Below are 20,794 nucleotides of genomic sequence, written 5' to 3'. Positions count from 1 at the left end.
TATTCTTCTTGTTCATCAATGAATACGACAGTCTGTATTCTTCAAACAACTCTCCATAATTCAACAAATGATGACATATCCCAATGCATTTCGGTATGCACCTTCGTCAGGGGAATGCACTTTGTTAAACCAATCAAGCAAAAAAGTTGACCACCATCAGGGTCCGTGCTATTCTTTTGTTGGTCGCGAAGACCCCAACCATAAATCACTGCGGCGCTATTTTTATCACTGTGGCACTATTTCAATCCAATCGATTCGTAATCTCGATCTGTTTGTTAAAACGCTCCGTGTTACTCTGTGGTCATATCTCTCATACCGCTTTCCCGCTATCGGGAATAGCGCCGCAGTGATTTATGGTTGGGGTCTTCGCGACCAACAAAAGAATAGCACGGACCCTGATGGTGGTCAACTTTTTTGCTTGATTGGTTTAACAAAGTGCATTCCCCTGACGAAGGTGCATACCGAAATGCATTGGGATATGTCATCATTTGTTGAATTATGGAGAGTTGTTTGAAGAATACAGACTGTCGTATTCATTGATGAACAAGAAGAATAAAATCATCTCTGAAGAAAAGATATACGATGATTGTTTCATGAGCATTTACTTGTGAATGGGTTAAGGCTTTCATTTTGAACAATAAGACTGCGAACATATTCAGTTCTGAAGCTTTGATGAAACAGAGGCTGTTTAATTTGTGATGTTTATGTTGAATTGAACATATGGATGAATAATACAAAAAACTAATCACGTTATTGTGAACGAGTGCATAGTGCTGCCCATACCACAGGTTTCTGTGGATATTTTTTATTCCCAGGTATATAACCATGTCACAAGACAATCAAAATGACCGAATAGAGGGCAGTAATAGAGTCTAGTAGCCAAGGCCTATTCGGGCAGGAACTTAAGCATTAGGATTTTTTTCACTTCCTTTTAGAAGGAAGTAGTGGAGGAGATTGTATAGATTTCCAGAGGAAGTGCGTTCCAAATCTTTGGGGCCATGCCAGAGAAGGCTCTGTTACTCCATTTCTTTTTGTGGAAATTCTGTAGTTTCAGGTGCATTGTACTTGTGCTTCGTGACGTTCTGCAGCCCCCTGATAGCTCTAGTTTTTGAGCCAGATAGATGGACGTCTTGAAATGAAGGACTTTGTGCGCAATACAGGCTATTTTTAACTGAATTCTGGCTTTGTAGGGTAACCAGTTTAGGGATTTTAAGGCTGGGGAGATGTGTTCTTTTCTTTGTGTCCCAGTAATCAGTCTAGCTGTGGCCTTAAGTGAAGCCATTAGTGGGGCCAGGCTCTGTTTGGGGAGACCACATAGCGTGGAACTACCATAGTCTAGTCTTGGCAGAACTAGACCTTCTACCACCAATTTGAAGTCTTTCTGTGGAAGGAATGGTTTGAGATTCCTTAGTAAACTTAACTGATGTTTAGCTCCCTTGGTTGCATTGCTGATTTGGTTCTTCATATTCAAGTGCATGTCTAGCGTTATTCCGAGGGGTTTAGCTTAATCAATAATGTGGGGGGAGCAGTTGAAGGCTGTGAGGTGTTTCATCCAAAGGTCAATCTTGGGAATGTGATTTGGAGGAGCAATGAGAAGTAATTCAGTTTTGGATGTGTTGAGCATGAGGTAGTTGTCAGTGAGCCAGCTTTGAGAATTCATTAGGATTGAGTTGAGTGAGATGATGTCTTCTGGGGAGATGATTTTCAGATAAAGTTGAGTGTCATCCGCATACATATGAAAAAGAATGTTTGCGGAGTTCAAGGCATTTGCTAATGGTTCCAAGAATAAATAGGGCGGACCCCTGTGGAACCCCCGTAGTTACTGTACGGGGCAGAGAAAGAGATTGATTCATCTTGATTCTTTGGGATCTGTTTTGAAGGAAGGAAGTGAACAATTCAATACTGACCCTGATAAGCCCATCCTGTGTTCTAGAGTCGATAGTAGTTTGTTATGGTTCACAGTGTCGAAGACAGAAGATAAGTCAAGGAGGGTCAATAAGCCGATTCATTATGGTCTAGGAACTTTAAGATGTCGTCTATGATGTGTGTGAGCCCAGATTCGGTCCTGTGCCCTCTCTTGAAACCAGATTGATGTTGATCCAACAATTGGAATTTCTCAATGTGTGAACAGAGTTGAATTAGGATGCATTTTTCAAAAAGTTTTGCCAGAGTGGGGATGTTGGAAACCGGACAGAAGTTGTTCAGATCGGTGTTGTCTTCGTTAGGTTTTTTTAGAATGGGGGAAACCTGTGCTGTTTTTAGACAGTCGGGGATCATGCCTTGCACTAGTGAAGCGTTGACGATCTTGGACCATAAGGGGAGGATGGAGGTTTTTATTTCCTTGAAGATGGGAGGTGGAAGAGGGTCACTGAAGTGGTTAGACGGATTGATTGCAAGAAGAGTGTTGTAAATGTCACTTTCACTGAGGTGAACTATGAATGCCTGTTCTAAAAAAAATGTTACCTTGAACTTTCACTTTGCCTTTTTCAGTTTATCTTCTAGCTACTTGATTACCGTGTTCATCTTGATTCCAATTGCCTTCCCTTTGATAAGGAGGACCTTGCCTGGCAGATCGGGCTGGACTGTTCCCATGAGGAACAGGGTCAAGACTGATTTGCATATGGCCGGGTCTGAACTGGGATAAAGAAGTAAGTAAGCAGAAGAACGATGATGGATTAAACCCAGATCTAATAGTGACTGGGGCTGAGCGTCTGTAAAGTTTCAGTGCTCCGTCCATCATCACCTTGCGTTTGGTTCCATTTGAGTTGAAATATTTTCCTCTTGTTATACTGAAATGTACCTTTCATTTGTAATGAATCATCTTGCATCTACTTGTCACTCTAAAATCTTGTCCCTCTTTATTCTTATTGATCAATGGGCTGCTCTTAACATGGTGAGCCACCCTGTACATTTTACTACTCTCTCCACAATAGGAATTTTAGGCTGTGCTCTACCTCAATCTTCTTACCTATCTGAGCTCTCATAATGTTTTACGGGCTAATCAGTCCTGTCTCTCGCTTGTACGACTCTTAATTTCTTAAGTGTTCCTCACCATTTTTATCTTAGAACACCCTAGATTACAACAGCTCATGGTTTGGTGTTTCCTGACACTTGTCGGCAGTTCATGTGCGTCTCTTTTTTTATCATTATTTTCTGAACTGAATAGTTCTTCAAATGTCTGCTCACTCTTTAAAAATGTTCACTCCAAACAAACTGAGGTTGTTCTTTTCCACACTGCTACTCTTCTCGTCTGTCCATGTTTCTCTTTTCCCTCTTACTGTCCAACCTCTTTGCCAATTTTTACTGGAGGTTAGTGGCTGTCAACTCTGAATGCTGCATCTTCTTTGATCCTTCCAGTTTAGCAACATAACGTCCACATTATCCATCGTCTTCTCACTTTTCGAGTCACAAATAGTTTACTTCTGCTTGAACTAAAGTGCCCTGATCTCTCTCCCTCTCTTCACCCTGGTCTTACAGTGTATGCTTATCTTGCCTTCAGATCAGTCTCAGTGGTACCATGCTTTTGCTCTTCACAATTCATTATAAGGGCACACATCATCCCACACTGAACATCCCTAGTTGGCTCTCATTCCATCTCCATACTCAGCTTCATTTACTGCTTATTTTAAATGGCCCTGCACCGTCCTAATCTTCTTTGGCTGCATATTCTTGCTCCAGATTCTTAGATCTACCTTTCAAATTCTATAAGTGGATCCTTCCTATGCATGTACTTCATAATCGTTCTACTATCTTTTTAAGCTTGCCTATATTCTATAGCCCCCTCCATCCTCATCCAATACAATCTTTAAAGACAACCATCTCGACTATCCCAAGAATTCTCCACAGTGCTGATGTAATAATTGAACTTCTTTGTAACTGTTTTTTAATCATATGTGTCTTCAGCTTATGTCATTTTCCTGCATTGTTTTCTGGAAAGCATTTTGCTAGAACAGCTATATAAGCAGGTAAAAATGAACATTAAATAAAGATAAAATCAATAGGACACACTGGGATAATCTCTCTTTTCAAGTGTCCAAGTTCATTGGTTGAGTTTTGGGGACAAAGCCTGCCTGGCATGGTTGTGAGATCCTCTTTGGGAACAAGCAGTGCTTCCCACAAAAGCACCAGAATGTTTAATAACCAACATTTATTGGGCCACCTGGAAGTCAACATATTTCTTCGACCCACTTGTTGCCTCTAAATCTCTTTAGAGCAACGCTGAAATTAGAAGAACATATTGAGACGTGATGTTAAAATAGTGATGCCCTGGACCAATGTCCACAGCTGAATTTCAACTACTAGTCTGGGTATTTGAGAGAGCTGCATGGCCCTGGGTGTTCATTCTTAACAGGGCACTGGTGTATTCCAAATAGTAGCTTTTCCTATCGGCAGTAGCAGAAAGGCTACTGAAGGGGCGAGGGGGGGGTGGGGATAAACTGCTTTCCACTCTGTATGTTGTTGTGCAGGGTTCGGTCCTCCCCAGATCATGAATTTTTACTTTGGAACTTTCTGGTCCTGGGGAGTAAAGAGAGCTGCTATCATAACTGGTTGTACAAGAGTCTGTATGTAAAGTCCCATCTTCAGAAGAGACGCATCTGTCCTCATTGGATGAAAATCCATTCCCTGGAGAGTAACCTACATTGGCCCGATGTGCTCAAGTATTTTGGGGGTGTAAACCCTGAGATTTACAAAATCCCAAGCTTTTCAACCACAAAATACATTTTAGCGTTTAATAAACCACTTTTATGTTAAGGAAAAGACTTTCCAAATTGCAAAATGTGTTTTGCCACTGATTGCGAGTTGCAATTTGGAACGGCTGTTTTTTGAATCACAATGAGATGTGTCAATGGTCTGCAACTGCAAATTGCGGTTGCAAGACACAGAAATGTTACTGACTCTTCAACAGATTCTCAAAAAGGGAAGCTACTCCCCCGGGCACATCGTCCCCTTTAGAAATAGTTTCAATCACAGAAGGTCGGAAATAGCAACCTGCCTAATTAACAGTTCTTAGACAGGTTGTTCTGCGACTCTTATCCAATAGAGATTGTGACGCCAACTATTAGTTCATAGGCGGTATCACAAAAATCAGAGATAGGACGTAAGTAGTTAATACGCAATTTGGAACCACTATTTGGTTCCTGTATACTTCTACATCTGGCCCAAAGTCCTTTGGGCAGGAAACGACCAATTTTGCCAGTTTCACTAAAAGGCTAAGAGTGAATTACAGATGTCACATGATGTACGAACTGTATGATGATTTGGTTCTTATAGAGAAGTAATTACTATAGGATTTCTGAGGCAGTTAACCGTGTTGGCACATTATGCTGACACCCATAATCTATTAGGAAATAACATTATAATTTTTGGTGCTGGAGGTTGTGTACTCCTCGCATTAGTCAATACATGGTAAACTGCTTGAAATATTTAAAACTATTAATATCTTGGAGTAACAATGGCAAACCATTTATTGACCAGTAGTTGACCAAGGCAGTGTTAGTTTGGATCGGTCTGTTTCAGTTTTTTAAACGTCTATGGAAAAGAGATGTGGTTCCTGCAGTAATGGTGTGTGTATATCAAAGATTCCTGCACTCGCCCTGTGTGCTGTCGAGGCTCAGTGTTGGTGTTATAGAACGAATGGAAAAGGCAGAGTCTCACCCTTGGAAGTCTTATTTGGATATGAAAAGGAGACTACTAGTAGCGGGTATTGGCTTAGAATTAGGTTTCACAGTTATGTGCTATCGGGACCATGCACTGTTCATAACACTAGTTTAATTATCTAAACAGGGTACATTGGACTATATTGAAAACATCAACTACAGAAAGAATTAGCCAATGGTGTTGATTGAAAGTGTTCATATTTTAAGCTTTAATCTATGGCGCTGGGTTTAATCAAATCGCACGTACTAAGGGTAAAAAGATTAGAATAAAACTTTGGTACAAGTCTATTGTAAAATAAAGGCGTTCTGAAGATGATCTGGCACAATCCATAAAGAAAAAGAGATTACAAGAAAATTGCTTAGTAAAGTCAGTTCAAATGTGTTCTAACAGAAAGCTAACCCCAATCCGGATTTAGACTGTTTTATATGAATCTTAAATTAAGAGGATCATCTACCATAAATCCGTATGTGGATCTGATATTTGCAACGCGTAATATTTGTAATGTGTACTGTCTAGGTACTGTTAATATTTGCTATTATTTACATAATTTTTAAGTGTTTTTGTAACTTTGTATGATAACTTGGTATATTTCTGAGGAAATAATTCCCAGTAAAATACTTACCAAAAACTGTATGAGATGAAGGAGCTCAACTCAGCATACATCCAAGTTTGGGTAAATATGTAACCTCTCCATCTCGGGTGAAAAGCCACCTCTATGATGCTGTTATTAATCAGACACAGGTGCGACTTTGGTCTGGAGGTAAGCATTGTGTGCTGATGGAACCACGCCAGGAAAGAGCAAATACTCTGAAGCAGCTTTTACTTTTTGGTGTGGGAGTAAGCATCCTTCACATATGTTGAAAAATAAGTGCACTAGTGTCAACATTCTGATTCTCTCCTTTAAAAGATGGAGATTGAATAGGTAGTGATCCACAGCTGTGTGCAAGTCTCTTTTTCATTGTGAAGGTACTGCAATTTCACACCAGACTGATCTCTACTCCTGACAGTTTTTGTAAGGCATAGACATCCACAGGATTCTTCACTTTTTGGGGAAAAAGAACTGGAGAAATATGGGTCTTAGCATTGGATAGTGGACGAAAGAGGGTCCTGGGGGAGAGTCCAAAAATGCCCCCAACCACATACTCCCAGGTTTTAAGACGATGGAAACTGACCACTTGTCTTGGCGAGAAAGAAAATGTTACTTACCCGCAACTGCAGTTCTCCAGTATTGGTAAATTTCATAGATTCACATGCTTGAATTATTCCCCGTCATCGAAGTGGGAGTCCCTCAGCACCACAGTACAGCAGTGTGTAATAGTATCATAGGCTATAATGCCAATGCAAAGTCAGTTTAATAGTCTACCTATGTCCTTATTAAAAAAAGAACCAAACTTGATCTATAACTAATCAGGCGACAACACCCTCTAGAACACTCCCAACAGAAGCTGAGTCTCTCAGATTTTCCAAGTGGGAATAAATAATCCCAATCTATAAGCGGAGTCTCTAAGGGAAGGAGGGTGGGTAGCATGTGAATCTATGAAATATACTAATACTGGAGAACTGCAGGTACAAGTAACTAACTAACGTTCTTCTCCAGTATTGGATCTTTCATAGATTCACATGCTTGAATCAGAATAGCACACAGCTTTTTAGATAAATATGCAAGTAATAGACGTACCCTTGAGGATGGTGGGTAACAGTGTAATACACATGTATAGACATATGAAAATATTTATATGTGTGTGTGTGTGTGTATATATATATATATATATATATATATGTGTCCAAAACCTCTCTCCAAAAGGAAGAAGCAGAAGCCCAAGGGGAACAGTTCAGAAAGGCTTTAATGGCAAGGTACAGCTCCCGTGGCGGTGGATGCATTTCGGTGTGAGCCTTCTTCGGCGCCCAACACTGGAATGGAAAACGTGGTAAGTTCTTCCCTGCTGCCTATAAGATGACTGGTGTGGGTCCGCTCCTCCCCCCTACCGTCGCGCTCACCTGTTGCAGATCGTTTCAGATCCTCCGAACTGCAACTCCCAGGATGCCTCATGTACAGCAAACTGGGTTGGTGAAAAGATGGGGGGAGAGACAGTAATAATCCTGTAGCCGAACCCAAATGTAGCAGGACACGTTGCAAATCCAAACTGTCTCAAACACCGCCAGCCTTTCCTCGGGTCCCCTCATACCGTCACAGCCCCCGGAATAGGAGTTCCACCATGCAGGGACTAACTGCGGAATGCAAGTTGCCCAGAGAGAGGTGCGATACCTCAACTGCTCAGGTACTCCAATGGCAGGGGCAGGTCCTGAACACCTTCCATTGCTGAAAGAATAGGAAACTGCCGTGAAGCAAGCCAGCCAAAGTCCAGACCCAGAACGTGGCGGGGACTTCTGAATTGCGCTACTGGCCAGCGCAAATAATGTGTCCAAAACCTCCCTCCAAAAGGAAGAAGCAGAAGCCCAAGGGGAACAGTTCAGAAAGGCTTTAATGGCAAGGTACAGCTCCCGTGGCGGCGGATGCATTTCGGTGTGAGCCTTCTTCGGCGCCCAACACTGGAAAGGAAAACGTGGTAAGTTCTTCCCTGCTGCCTATAAGATGACTGGTGTGGGTCCGCTCCTCCCCCCTACCGTCGCGCTCACCTGTTGCAGATCGTTTCAGATCCTCCGAACTGCAACTTCACACACCAGAGCATATATATGTATGTATAACGTTGTGTAAATAATCTATATATGAGGAGACAATTTGGCAGTATACAATGGTATCATATATATTAAGTAAAAAGATCACTGGACCAGTTAACACAAAACCGCTTGCCTAGGGCTGCATCACGTCTCTATATTGATTCTAGGCAGTAGTGCTGCATGAACCTGTGAGTGCTCTTTCACATCGCCGCACAGCATATCTTCTACAGCGGTATGCCTGCAAACAGAGCAGCCGAGGTAGATACTGCCCTTGTTGAGTGTACATATGCTCTTGCTGAAAGTGGCTTGCCAGCTTTGCTGTGGCAAAATTGTATGGCGGCAGAAATCCATCATGCGATGGTAGCTTTCGTGTCTGCTGTACCTTTATGAGCGAGTCCTTAAGACACTAACAGCTGATTTTCAGTACTGCATGGTACTATGGAGATCAAATTTAAGACCACGCTTAATGTCCAAGGTGTGGAGAAACCTTTCAGGAGGAGATTCTGGATTTGGGAGGAAAGTGCGAAGTATGATAAGTTCATTGAGATGAAACTGCGATTAAATCTTGGGTTTGAACCTTGGTTTTGTTTTGAGAAGTACAGTGTCATCAGTGAGATGCAAGAATGGTTCCTGAATTGTAAAAGCCTGAATTTCACTAACTCTTCTAGTAGATGTGAGTGCCAACAATAGAGTGACCTTTAGGCCAAAGGGAATGACCTTGAATTGGTAATGGGCACCTGCTACAGTGAAATGGAGATACTTGTGATGCTTTGGATGTCTGAGATTGTGGAAGTTTGCATCTTGTAAATCCAAGGAGGTCATGTAATCTCCGCTGTTCAGTAGGTGGATAATGTTGGAAAGAGCAATCGTACGGAAAGATTGTTTGCACAGAAATTGTTCTGTTTCCTGAGGACTAGGATGGATCTCCACTCTCCTGATTTCTTTCGTGCAAGGAAAAAGCGGGAATAGATACCCATGCCCTTCTGGGAACAGGAACTTTTTCTATTGGACCTGTGGCCAGAATTATTAGAGCTTCTTTCTTCAGGTGAAGACAAGCTGGGTGCGCCTCCTTTGGAGAATTGCTTGGTGGTGTCTGCACAAACTAAGTTGTGTTTGCAGCTTACTAAGTCCAACACCCATTTGTCCGATGTTATCTCCTTCCATTGGGGGAGGCAGTTGGAAATATTCACGACCACAGGGTGGAAGGAGTGGATGGAGCCGCTACCTGGTCCAGGTCACTATTTGCAACCTGTATCGTGTTGGGGGGAAGTGGGGGGTTTGTGCTTCTGCCGCACGCCTTCCTTGTTGTAGGCGGCTGAGGGTGGTTGGCTGTAGGCCGAATGGTAGGCGAGCATGTATTGAGATTGGCAACTTCTTAACCTGGAGAGTGCCCGAGACCTAGAGTTGCGAGTGTCTGTCTTTTTAGCCAATAAGGCATCATCAATATGTTTTCTGAACAAAGTTTTGCAGTCATAGGCCATGACCAGGATCTTCAATTCGATCTACGGTTTAAAAGAGGTAACCTTGAGCCATCCTTGGGGTCTAAAAACTGCTGTTCCGGTCAACTGACTTAAACCTGTGGAGGCGATGTCAAGAATACCACCTATAATTTCTGAGGCAGTACGTTTGCCTTCCTGTCTTCAGTGATGAAATCAAGCAGACTGCTGACATCTGACAACATCTAGCAGTCGTAGCGCCCCGGGATCCCTAGTGAGTTAGCTGCTCGAACGGCGATGGGAGACAGGAGAGAATCTCTTCCCTATGTTGTCCGAGCATCTGCCTTCCCTGTCTGGTGGTGCAGAGATGGGAGCGGAAGGTTTTTTTGAGCGCCTTTGCGCTGATTGTGAGATGGCAGAGTCAGGTTTAGGATGACTGGTGAGACAAGGGCAGGCTCAGCCAGACCGACAAGTCTGTAAACAAAATAACATGCATCTGAGCATTAGTCCGTATAACACGCCTATATGGTTTCATCCTCTCATGTGAAATGACCGAATTGTGAAGGGTTCCAATAAACCTGACCAACGTTCATGGATGAGTCCAGGGGAGAGAAAAGGCATTTTCAGTTTGGGGATATACTTCCAGACCTCCTGCAGGTACCAGATTGGGTTAACAATGAGGGAAGCTCGCGCAGGACGGTGTTAAATAAGTCATTTAAGAAGTTCAAAAACTGTCCCCTCTCTGGTGGACGAATCCAACTGCCCACTAAATGGACATCTTCTGAATGTACGCTGCGCAAAAGTTACAGTTCCTTTTCTTTATTTTTCTTCGCTGTTTCAATATTATCAAGCTCCATGTGTGATCCAGAAGGGTCAGAATCCTTCTAGCTCGCAATCCTCTGAACTGGTTAAAGTGTGTAGTACTGAAAACTCGGTTATAAGTGCCAGTAATAATTTGGCCTGAACAGAGGTTTTGATGACATCTGTGGGCTGTATGTTAGTGCCAAGTGACGTAGTTTAAGTTCTCGGAATAGTTCTAGAAAAGATGCTTCATTTTATACCTTACAGTCACCTCAGCTGTGGCCTTAGTGTAAGGCTGTGACGGCACTTTTGAAATAGAGAGATAGATAGTGTCTTTCTTTAGTTACCCAAGTAATTAAAATAATTGCAAAAGAAACACACAATACAACTGCAATAAAAGTATATAAAATAAAACATCAAAACACATTTCTGGGATAACTCCCAGTTTTAGGTCGCACTGACACCTCAGGGAGTCACAACATGCATGGTTAGCTCACAGACACAGCAAGCCTTTCACCATGTGAAGAAACACCAAATCACACAGACCTGGAAAACTTCTGTGGAATGTGAGCTCTGAATATGATTGCATCTGGGGTAAACGCTTTATCTGATAGAGACATCTAGGCACAGATTCCTTAACTTAGAATTCTCCCAGGCGCCAGGCATATATATAATGTGTGTGTGTGTGTGTGTGTGTGTGTGTGTGTGTGCTGTGGTTATCATGCTCTCTTCACAGGTCCCGTTGGTATCTGTTATAAGCAAAGCTGTTCATGTACGGGACTGCAAAAAAAAAAAAAAAGAACAAAACGTAAGGGAACACTATTTTGTTTACTTGTTCTAGTATCTTGGGTTTCCTTAGCCCCACGTTCTGTTTCCTCTGTCTCTCTCTTTCATGACACCGAGCTCTATTTTATATCTCCGACTCAGCTAGTATTCTTTCGCCAAAATGATTCTGTGAATGGTTTGTTTCTGTATAATTAAATTGACGCATGTGTGCTGACAATGTATATTTAAATCAACAAATGTGTGCTGACGATGCTACTTTTGGAGTACTGCTGTGTGTGTGTTGTGGAACCGAGAGTCCAAACAGTATGCATATGTGTATATACATTATATGCCTATGCCCATCTGTATCTACATACGTCTCTCTTATGGCATCCACTGTTGTGGATGATCATTTTGTCCGCACTGAATCTGTAGTGATATTCTCATTTCCTTCGGTAAATAGTTTTTGCAGACCTATTATGTGTATGTGTCTCTATGTATACATGGTCTTATGGAGGTATATACATATGTACCTACATATGGCTCCCTTATGGCACCCACTGTTGTGGATGATCATTTTGCCCACACTGAATCTATAGTGATGTTCTCATTTCCTTTGGGAAATGTTTTTCGCAGATCCCTAGGATCCAGTACACATTTCTTTATATTGTTCTTATTGACAAAGGCTTTATGGATTGTTTCCATTGTGCAATGGTCCTTTTTGGTTATCTGATTTTCCTTCATCCCTTTCTTAAGGGCAAAGGGTTCATTCCTGTCCTCTGACAGAGAAGTTTTGCCATTGTTTTTATTTATATATGACGCTTTTTAGAGATCATTGTTTCTCGTACCAGTCAAGTTTGCTCGTGCAGCTCCCACCTGTTTTGGTCAATCATGGTTGAAGGACTAGTTCTCTGGTAGAACTTGGTGGGACTCCGTTGCAGACCCTCCTCCTCCAATGAGGAATAGCTATGGTATCTAATTCTAAGTTAAGGAATCTGCGGCTAGATGTCTCTATCAGATGTAAAAATTACTTACCTTTGGTAATACTATATCTGGTAGAGACATAGTCTAGTCACAGACTCCTTAACGTCCTGCCCATCCTTCCTGCTCTGCGAATGTTACTTGAGGTAAGGATTATACCAGTTAGATACTGGGTTTATATACTAGTGATCACTATCTCTTTCTATGTTGTGGTTAAGGAAGCTTCTTGGCCTGACACTTAGCTTTTGTTAGAGGTTGCAATACCGTTGATTTCTGTATAAGTATGGTTGGTAGAATGGCTGTGTGTTTCTCTTGCTCTCCGGTTGACACACTGGTGAGCAGTATTGACTTGTTCGTTCTTTCTAGGAAAGACTTCTTCGTAATGTCATACTTTGACGTAGGTACTGTCAATGTATCAGGTTTGGCGTAAATTAACACACAGCTTAAATTTGTTGTTGTAGGTCATGTTGGACTATTGCCAGGCCATTCATGGCCATTGATGTATGGTGCTTAGAGGGTTTGGTCTCCTCCCTCTCTAGGGAGTTATTCACCAGGGTGCAGAGGTTCATGTAGCCCTGTGTTAGGTTGTTTTTATTAGACCCTTTTTTGTATAATACATTTCTGGTATTTTCATACCCCTTGATGTTTAATTTTTTTATCATATTTTTAAAAAGATTTCTGTTTTTCTTTTGGCACACGGTTTCCCCAACCAGTTTCTATATTGGCTCCGCGCTCTGGCGCAGAAAGTTTCACAGAATAAATTGACATCCGCGTGCCAGAGGGGACTTATATGGCTCCACTAACGTCATATCCGGAGACGACGTCACTGCGGAGCCATACGACTCCTTCCCCCATCGCGCAGAGGTACTGCTGAAAAGATTTCCGGATCCAGCCTGGCACCTGGGGAGGATTCTAAGTTAAGGAATCTGCGGCTAGACTGTGTCTCTTCCAGATATAGCGTTACCGAAGGTAAGTGACTTTTACTTTAAGTTATATAAATAAAGGAATCCAAAATATTGCAAGTATACATGTGCGGTGGCACGATATAAGGCTCTAAACTTCAGGCTGGCAAGAGTCATCTGCTGGGGTCTGAGTAGTAGGATAGGGAATTATCTGTGGCATACAACAGTATAGTAAATAAACCAGCTAAAAGAAAATAAGTCTTCTGTCCGGAATCAACAGTATAGTAAATAAACCAGCTAAAAGAAAATAAGTCTTCTGTCAGGAATCAATGTGCTTACAAAATATGCTGCAACTTCCAGGTGCTCTCAGACGAATTTTATGCAAAATGCTGAGTCTCATGACTTAGCAGGGGCAAAGCGAGCATCTGGCAGAGCGGGTGTAGTTGAATTGCCATCTTTATTTTTCATGCAATTAAAAAAGAATTCCAGGCTGAACCATTCCTGGGTAGGACACCCCACAAGCATAGTAGAAGGGGAGCAGTGGACAGAAGAGCTGCATACTCATACTATCAATGTAGGAGCATCATAAGGGGAGACCTTACTTGTTACCAATGCACAAGTATCTCAAGTAGGATCAAAGTCGTGTTATCAGTGGGAGCATCAGGTAGCTGAAATGGTATTTATGTGATCAGTGTACGAACATCAGGGGGTCAGTCATGGTTAATGCCTCTTCTCATTCTGGGCTTTTCTTCCGATGTGATCCATGCTAAGCCAATGAGAAAGCGCCTTCATCAACATGCCCATTACAGAAAGAGACCTGAATACAACCAGTAGTCGAAAGGTTTCAGACCCCAACATGGCCACCTCAAATCTGTATGCTTCTGTTAGTGATTAACTAAGTACTATGAATTGAGTGTTAGTGCTGTTAATACAGTGCTTAGAAGTGAAGGACATATTGTTACTCTAGACCGCTCAGGCTGAGGACCAAGTGTGTGGTAGATGTGCTGCTCAAAGCATAAAATCAAGTACCTGCTGCGTCCTGCACTAGAGGGACATCACTTTTGGCTGGAGTTGAGGTGGTTAGGACCTGCGTGAAAGCTGGAGTGCCGTTGTTCGGGATGACCAGGCCCCTGCCGCCTCCCAAAGTGGCACTGAACAGAGAGTACGACAGGCAGGTGGGCGTGAGCAGGTAAGGAAGGGAAGACAGTGGAGACCTGAGCAGAGTTTGTGGAAAAGATGGAGGCAGTGTTGTAGGCGCATTGTGGGTGGTGATGGCGTCATCGGTGACAGCAGCAGCAGTAGAGACCAGGCAGCCTGGAGAGTGGGGGGGAAAAAAGCAGAAACAAAAGAAAACAGAAAAAAGAAAGAGAACCGAAATGAGAAACCCAAACTGCAAAAGCAAATCAGATGGAATGGAAAAGGCAGTAACAGAAGGAATGAGGAGATAGACTTGCAGGAGCTAAGAAAGCATGCAGGCCTCGTGGGAGAGGAGGCAGCAAAGGTTGCTATGGGTGTGAGAGGCTATAAGTTGTTTTGTAGCAGCATAAATCAACCTCAGAGCTCAGGCACACTGAATAAAATATGGCCTAGCCACACTTGGAATGAGATCACAAGAAATACTATGGGCTCTAGGCAAGCAAGATTGGATCAAATGGGTAGGCTGCTCGCTCAGAATAAATGTGAAATTACCACCATGTAGCACATTAAGGAGTACAGGACCTTGGTTGGTGCAGCTTGTGGAATATTGTGCCACTCACATCACTGAGTACATTACACTTAGTAGAGGAGATTGTAGACCACGAGCAAAGATGCTTGTGTAGAAGACCCTTATTTAAGGAAAAGTTGGTGCTCAGCACAGGTCTCTCACTAAAAAACGTAAGTCCTAACTCTGAGTTTAGGCTACTTAAGAAAGATCTGTGGAGGTCAGATAACTTGAGTTTTGCACACTTCAAAAAAACAAACAACACTGTGGGTAACACAGAATGGCAAGGTCACCAGCACTAAATTGGGAATTGTGGAGCTTGTACCAGCGAAGTTGGAAACCTGGGGGGAAGCATGAGAGCTCAGTGAAAATGCTAGTTCGGCTTGGCTTACGATTCTTGTGTTGGTTGGGTATTTTCTTGTGCTTTAGTAATTTTATGAAACCCAGAGTGTTAGCACAGAGATCTGAAAGGACTTGTGCTGTATTTCTATGAATGAAGACTGACACTTCTCAATATTATCCCTTATAGCGGTTTATTCTAACAAAAGAAACATGACTGCTCAAGAGGTTGACAATAGCGGGCCAGATCAGCCAAACATACATTAAAGGTTTTCTTTTATCAACCAAAAGGCTTCAGGGAACACTTGTACACAGAGCATCAATCACTTCTTGACACAGGTAAGCAGAATTAGTCTTTGAAGGTCTAGATTGTTGTTTTGGAATGAAGTGTATTAGAAACAAAACTAGAGCTTAAATATTACGATATACCACCTTGAGCTGGGGTGGAACAAGAGTACTGCTGTTGTTTTGTGAGACGTCCTTGGTACTTTGGTGCCTATATAGATTCTACAGAAAGGCGGAAGGTGCCTTTCTGAACCGCCTTCCTAAGAATTGGTGACTGTCATTATGTGACGTTGCCTTACTGGGCTGTTCAGTGAACACTGAAATTTGTGGAATTCTATTTGCTTCTGAACTTCTGTTTGTTTGTTTGGCCTGAAAGGATCTCCCCAACCTAGCTATAGTCTGCACGTACCATTAAATATTTTTAACAAGTCCTGAAACCGTATTTTATTGTGCTAGTAAGCTCCATCGCTTCTACCCTTGCTAGTCCACCCATGTTTAAAATGGGTTAAGCAAGCCTTCTTTACCCTTGGCTGCTGATACCTGAAACAAGTATACATTTTTCATCTTTGTTAAATATATTGTAGCCAATTAAAAAGTACAAATAAAATGTTTCTCAACCGGCCGGAGTCAATTCACCTTTCAATTCGCTAGAATGACTTGGGAATCTCTGGTCAGCCAGACCATGTCACCAAGCAAGTAAATGTAGGCATCCATGCCCATAATCTGCATGATTGCGGTGTGCAGTTTCAGGGTGGTAACGACTACTGCAAAAAGGAGAGCATATCCAATTTGTGAACTACTCTTAATGAGACAATTGCCAAAACGGGTGCAAATCCAGTTTACACCAATTTCAACATTTCAGCACCGGTCTAAATGAAACTTGTAAGAGTGAAAATGAAAGGGTTTCCATGGAAGCATTCTGCCTGATTTAGTGGGCTGGAATTCTGCCACAAAGGTCTACTACATCTTATTGTGAGAGTAAAAACCATTTGAGGCTTGGTGGGGGTGGAGGGGTGGAGTGTTTAACTATCCACTTTGTGCATTCTCCAGGTCATTCCAATACTTAGGATGGGTCTTCTTCTTCCCCTTACAAGCAGACTATTTTCCCTCCAACAGGTTTCTTACCAGGCTACTCTTGCATTCGCCCAGTTACACAAACCATCAAGTATCCTAGTTTTGGAACTATAGTAAGCCATTAATTGATTCCATGGTGGGTTCATTTTAGGCATGTTTCGGCTATATTATCGTATTTCTACAGAATTTGCCTTTTGACATTTTTATTCTGTTTGTTGCTGCCTTAAACTGTCTTTTATTTAAATGTACCCACTTATTACTCCGGAGAGGTGTCTTGCCCTCAATCTTTTCCCAAACAGAGGGTTTGGGTGCTAATGTTCACACTCTAAAATCTGAAAGTCCATACTGTGAAGTCTCTATTTGCATTGAAGTTGAAAGGTATACATTTTGCTCCAGGGAAAGTAGTAAACATTCTTTTTGTTTTACCAATATGAAAGGATGTCTTAAGCTCTGAATTAAGCAGTCCTTTGTAGTTCAGAGGAGTTCTTACCTCCTGACGTACTCTCGTTGCCCACTGGAGTGCTGGAGCAGCTTCTGTCCATGTTGGAGGACTCTGAGGATAGTCCTCCTGGGCTTCCGGCTCCAGTGTAGTCCATATATTCATCGGTTTCTGTGTCATTGGTGTTTTGGGATGTTTGGAAGGAAGCTGGGGTACCTGATGATGCAGGGCTGGAGACCATGCTGCTAAAATGTGACAGATTGTCACTTCGACCTGTGTGTGGAAGAACCTGCAAAGAAATGTCAGTTCATAAGTTCACTTAGAATGCGCAGGCCCATCTCAAACTACACTCAAGGCTCGCCTTTTTCCACAGTGATGAGTCCGCTTAACCACTCAACTGGCCATTCACCTCCCATGTACTTAAGAGCATCCCCATTGCAATGCCCTCCTCCCTATCTGTCCTCTGGTAAGTTACCGGCCTATAGCATAAAAATTAACACAGAGCTTTAAACAGAGTATGGTACAAAGTGTACACTGTGCAAAATGTGAGGTCTGAAAATCTAACATAAGGCCTTCTTGTGACAGCCGAACATGACGCCTATGGAAATCTTCGGGCCTGGGAATCTTTTCTTCGGGAGTTATGAAGCTGGTATGTTCAACTGCTTCCCTTCAGAAGAGGCAGTTTATGAAGAGGTCTCATTTGAAGGTAGTTTAATGGTATGAGACATGTTTGAGACTTGGGATGTAAAGATATGCAGCAGTATCTATTCTGTTCAGAAAGTCTGCTTATAGCTGGACACACTAAGTGAAGGTTGATGTTTATGATCCTAAGCGAACCATACCAGGATTGGATGAGAAGGGCTTTGTCAGCTTCTTAGCAGTAATCGGAGAAAGTCTTTTAGGCAGAGGGGACCTTTCCTGCTTATGCCCAAGCTGTAGTTTAGAACATATCAACTAATTTAATTTGAAGTAGGTATAATGTGGTGTGCGGTCTTTGAAATGTAGCAAATTTATACCTGTCCAGGCACGCGGTCGAAGTTTTTCCCCAGCATCCTCCTCATGTGCTTACGGGAATGCGAGGTCATCTGGTGCTTGAGAAGGAACGAGAACTGGCAGCTGTCCCGGATACAGTGGAAGTGGCTGTTCACCTGGTTGTATTTACAGCCTGCAACAAACCATGGAAATGTTAGTGTATTTGGAGTAGGGGTCGTTGCACCACAGAGAACTTTCAGTAAACCACCAGTCATCCCACAACCAGCTCTGCAATGATATTAGATTCTGAAGGAAAGAAGCCACAACAGTAAAGAATTTACAGTCAGAATTGTACAGGGCCGTACGACGGATGGGCGAAGGGTTAAAGAGCTCCATCAATGGTCAGAATGTTGTAAAGGGCAATGGGTGATAGTTATGGTCTTGCTACTGGAAATCTGCAGGCTGATCAATGGCCTGGAGTATACTAGCTCAACAGCTGGCTAGCGAAGAGTGCTAGGTTTGCACTACTGGCTCCAGCGGGGAGTACTTTTTATTTGACTTTAAAGGTGTAAATTCAAATCCCTAATTTCTATGGTGAGGGTTCCTCTGGTGTGCTTGTACTTATGTCAGGCCTAGAATTTTATTACAATCCAAAGATTCCTACCCCTCAGGAAACGCTGGGCAGATGGAGCCCTAATACTTATCCTATTGTACCTTTCTCCTCGCCTGTGTAAAATGTACCTGTGCACTGAGAGATAACTTTCACAGATTGCAAGATAAATTTCCCACTGATCAAATCCATCCAAGATTAAAGATATATGCAGAATCTTTGTATGCAAGTTTCCCTTGTGCTGTATTTTTTTGTGCACCGTTGAGAATGCATTCAGTATCCTTCTCTACAAGGGTACATTTTGTGATATATAATGACACAGAAGCAGACCTTTTCAGGCAAAGTTTGGAAATGTGGAACAATCCAACTTTAAGTCGCAGTTTCTTTCCAAAAACTTTGTAAAGGTTGTAAGGAAAAAAAGCTTTACTACTTTGTATACTCCTACTTATAACATCACCGTCGCCTCTTTCTCTCATCATTTAGTGGGGCTTTCCCTCATTTATCATCTGCTTTGTAGAAGGAACTTGCTGGTGGACGGTTCAGAAAATAATGGAAAGCAAAGCCCTGCTTTCAAGCAATAGATTTTGCCCATGTGAAGTGCACACTCCTTCGACTACTGGTCTCTACACATGAGCACGGAATCTCCTGTGTAAGGAAATGCATTTGATTAAGGGATTTTTTGCCGTTAGAGCAGAACTAGTTTTATGGAGGGCAGGATGCAAGATTCTGGTTAAGAGGTAGTCTAGAATAGGCCTGGGCGGTAAATTCCGTTCCGCTTGCGGAATTGGGGTAATTTCAGGTTACGTGGAATTGCCAAAAATTCCGCGATCCGTGGCTTTGTGGAATTTTTTGCTTGTTGGCGCTTTCAAAATGCGTGTACGCAAGATATTTCTCCCCGAGCAAGCAAACAGCGTTCGCGAACAGGAAAAAAGCATTGCGAATGGGCGGAACAAACAATTCCGCATGTTCACAGAACTTTTGCATGCTCGCAGAGATTTTGTACCATTTCACGGAGCTTTGAGTAGCGCGACTATGCAAATTCCGCCCACCCCTAGTCTAGAACCCACCCACTGGTTATACTTGGCCCTTTTCCCTCGTGTGTTTTATTGCAAGCCCATTTACTCCGATTTATCTTGCAGTGCTACTTTACACAACACATTGCCCTCGTCCTAAAATGTACTCTCACCAACAATTTTTTGTAATAATTTTACATTTTTTAACAAACTCAGTTTTAATCTGTATGGGTGAGTGTCCTCATTGTTTTGTAAAACCGTAAATGCATGAATTATGAGCTGTATTTGTTTATGGATTATAGCCAAGGCAGAATAAATATTACTCATAGGCCATGATGTCCTGTTTGAGTGAATGCAGTATATTTTATGATCAGTGAGTGAGCTAATGATTTCCCCGGAGAAGTGTAAGGGCGCCAAAGAGCTCCTAGGATCAGTTTGCAGGGACACACACTTTCCTGTTAGCTGGACGGCCCTGCAGGTTCACCTGCGATTGGCTTTTCAGGGTCTGGGGAGCTCTTGATTTTGAAAGTGACTCTTCACCTGTTGCCTTGGCAATGTGTAAACTAACAGTTCTCTTTGTCCTTTCACCTGAAGCACCAAAGGTTGAGTAAATAGCAGCAATGTGGCTGCTGCACCGAAAGAGGAGCCGTGTCTGTTGACGCCTGTTGCCACGGCCACCACTGGCAGCTTATTAATGGCCATGAATAGTTTATGAATCCTGAGCCCAGTCGAGCTTTTCACTTCTTTCCGGCCTTTTGCACCTGATATTTTCGGCTTAGATCAGTCTCTATTAAGATTTGCCGGGGTGCCACTGGCCAAATGTGGGTTACCTGCTGCCCCAGAGAAGAACACAGGGGGTCCTCTCCTGCTCCAGCCCCAGAACCAGTCATTAATATAAAAAAATAACCCGCCACCAGCAACAGAGAACGAGGTAAAGTCTCAGTCCAGGCAGGTGGTGATGGGCTGCCACATCTTGGTGCTTTATATACACGTTAAATGTCTAATTCGTAAACCAAAACCACATCAGTAAAACAATTCGGGCATTAAACATCAGTTGTCAGAAAAGTTGTTGACTAACAATACCATCATCAGAAAAAGTGAAACCCTCCTCAATCCACAATAAAAAAACATAAGACAC

The 20,794-nt window shown here is 42.5% G+C and overlaps 1 protein-coding gene across 9 annotated transcripts in view; it reads right to left on the bottom strand.

Annotated features, from left to right (window-relative positions):
- Positions 1-20,794, bottom strand: part of CASZ1 (castor zinc finger 1) — a 212,123-nt gene that overhangs the window by 7,198 nt on the left and 184,131 nt on the right. For 5 of the 9 annotated variants that reach the window (XM_078642245.1, XM_078642246.1, XM_078642247.1 and 2 more), the window contains 3 exons: positions 18,078-18,226; positions 17,113-17,350; positions 14,252-14,536 (listed from right to left, as the gene is read on the bottom strand). In XM_078642245.1, coding sequence (XP_078498371.1) covers positions 14,252-14,536; positions 17,113-17,350; positions 18,078-18,226 — 672 coding nt within the window. The remainder of the gene's footprint in view (positions 1-14,251; positions 14,537-17,112; positions 17,351-18,077; positions 18,227-20,794) is intronic. The other 4 variants (XM_078642250.1, XM_078642252.1, XM_078642253.1 and 1 more) reach the window with 1 other exon arrangement.

This window comes from Lissotriton helveticus, chromosome 5_1, assembly GCF_964261635.1.
Source record: "Lissotriton helveticus chromosome 5_1, aLisHel1.1, whole genome shotgun sequence".
Taxonomy (NCBI): Eukaryota; Metazoa; Chordata; class Amphibia; order Caudata; family Salamandridae; genus Lissotriton; species Lissotriton helveticus.
The sequence above is the reverse complement of the archived record's forward strand: the minus strand, read 5'-3'. Positions and strand labels throughout refer to the sequence as shown.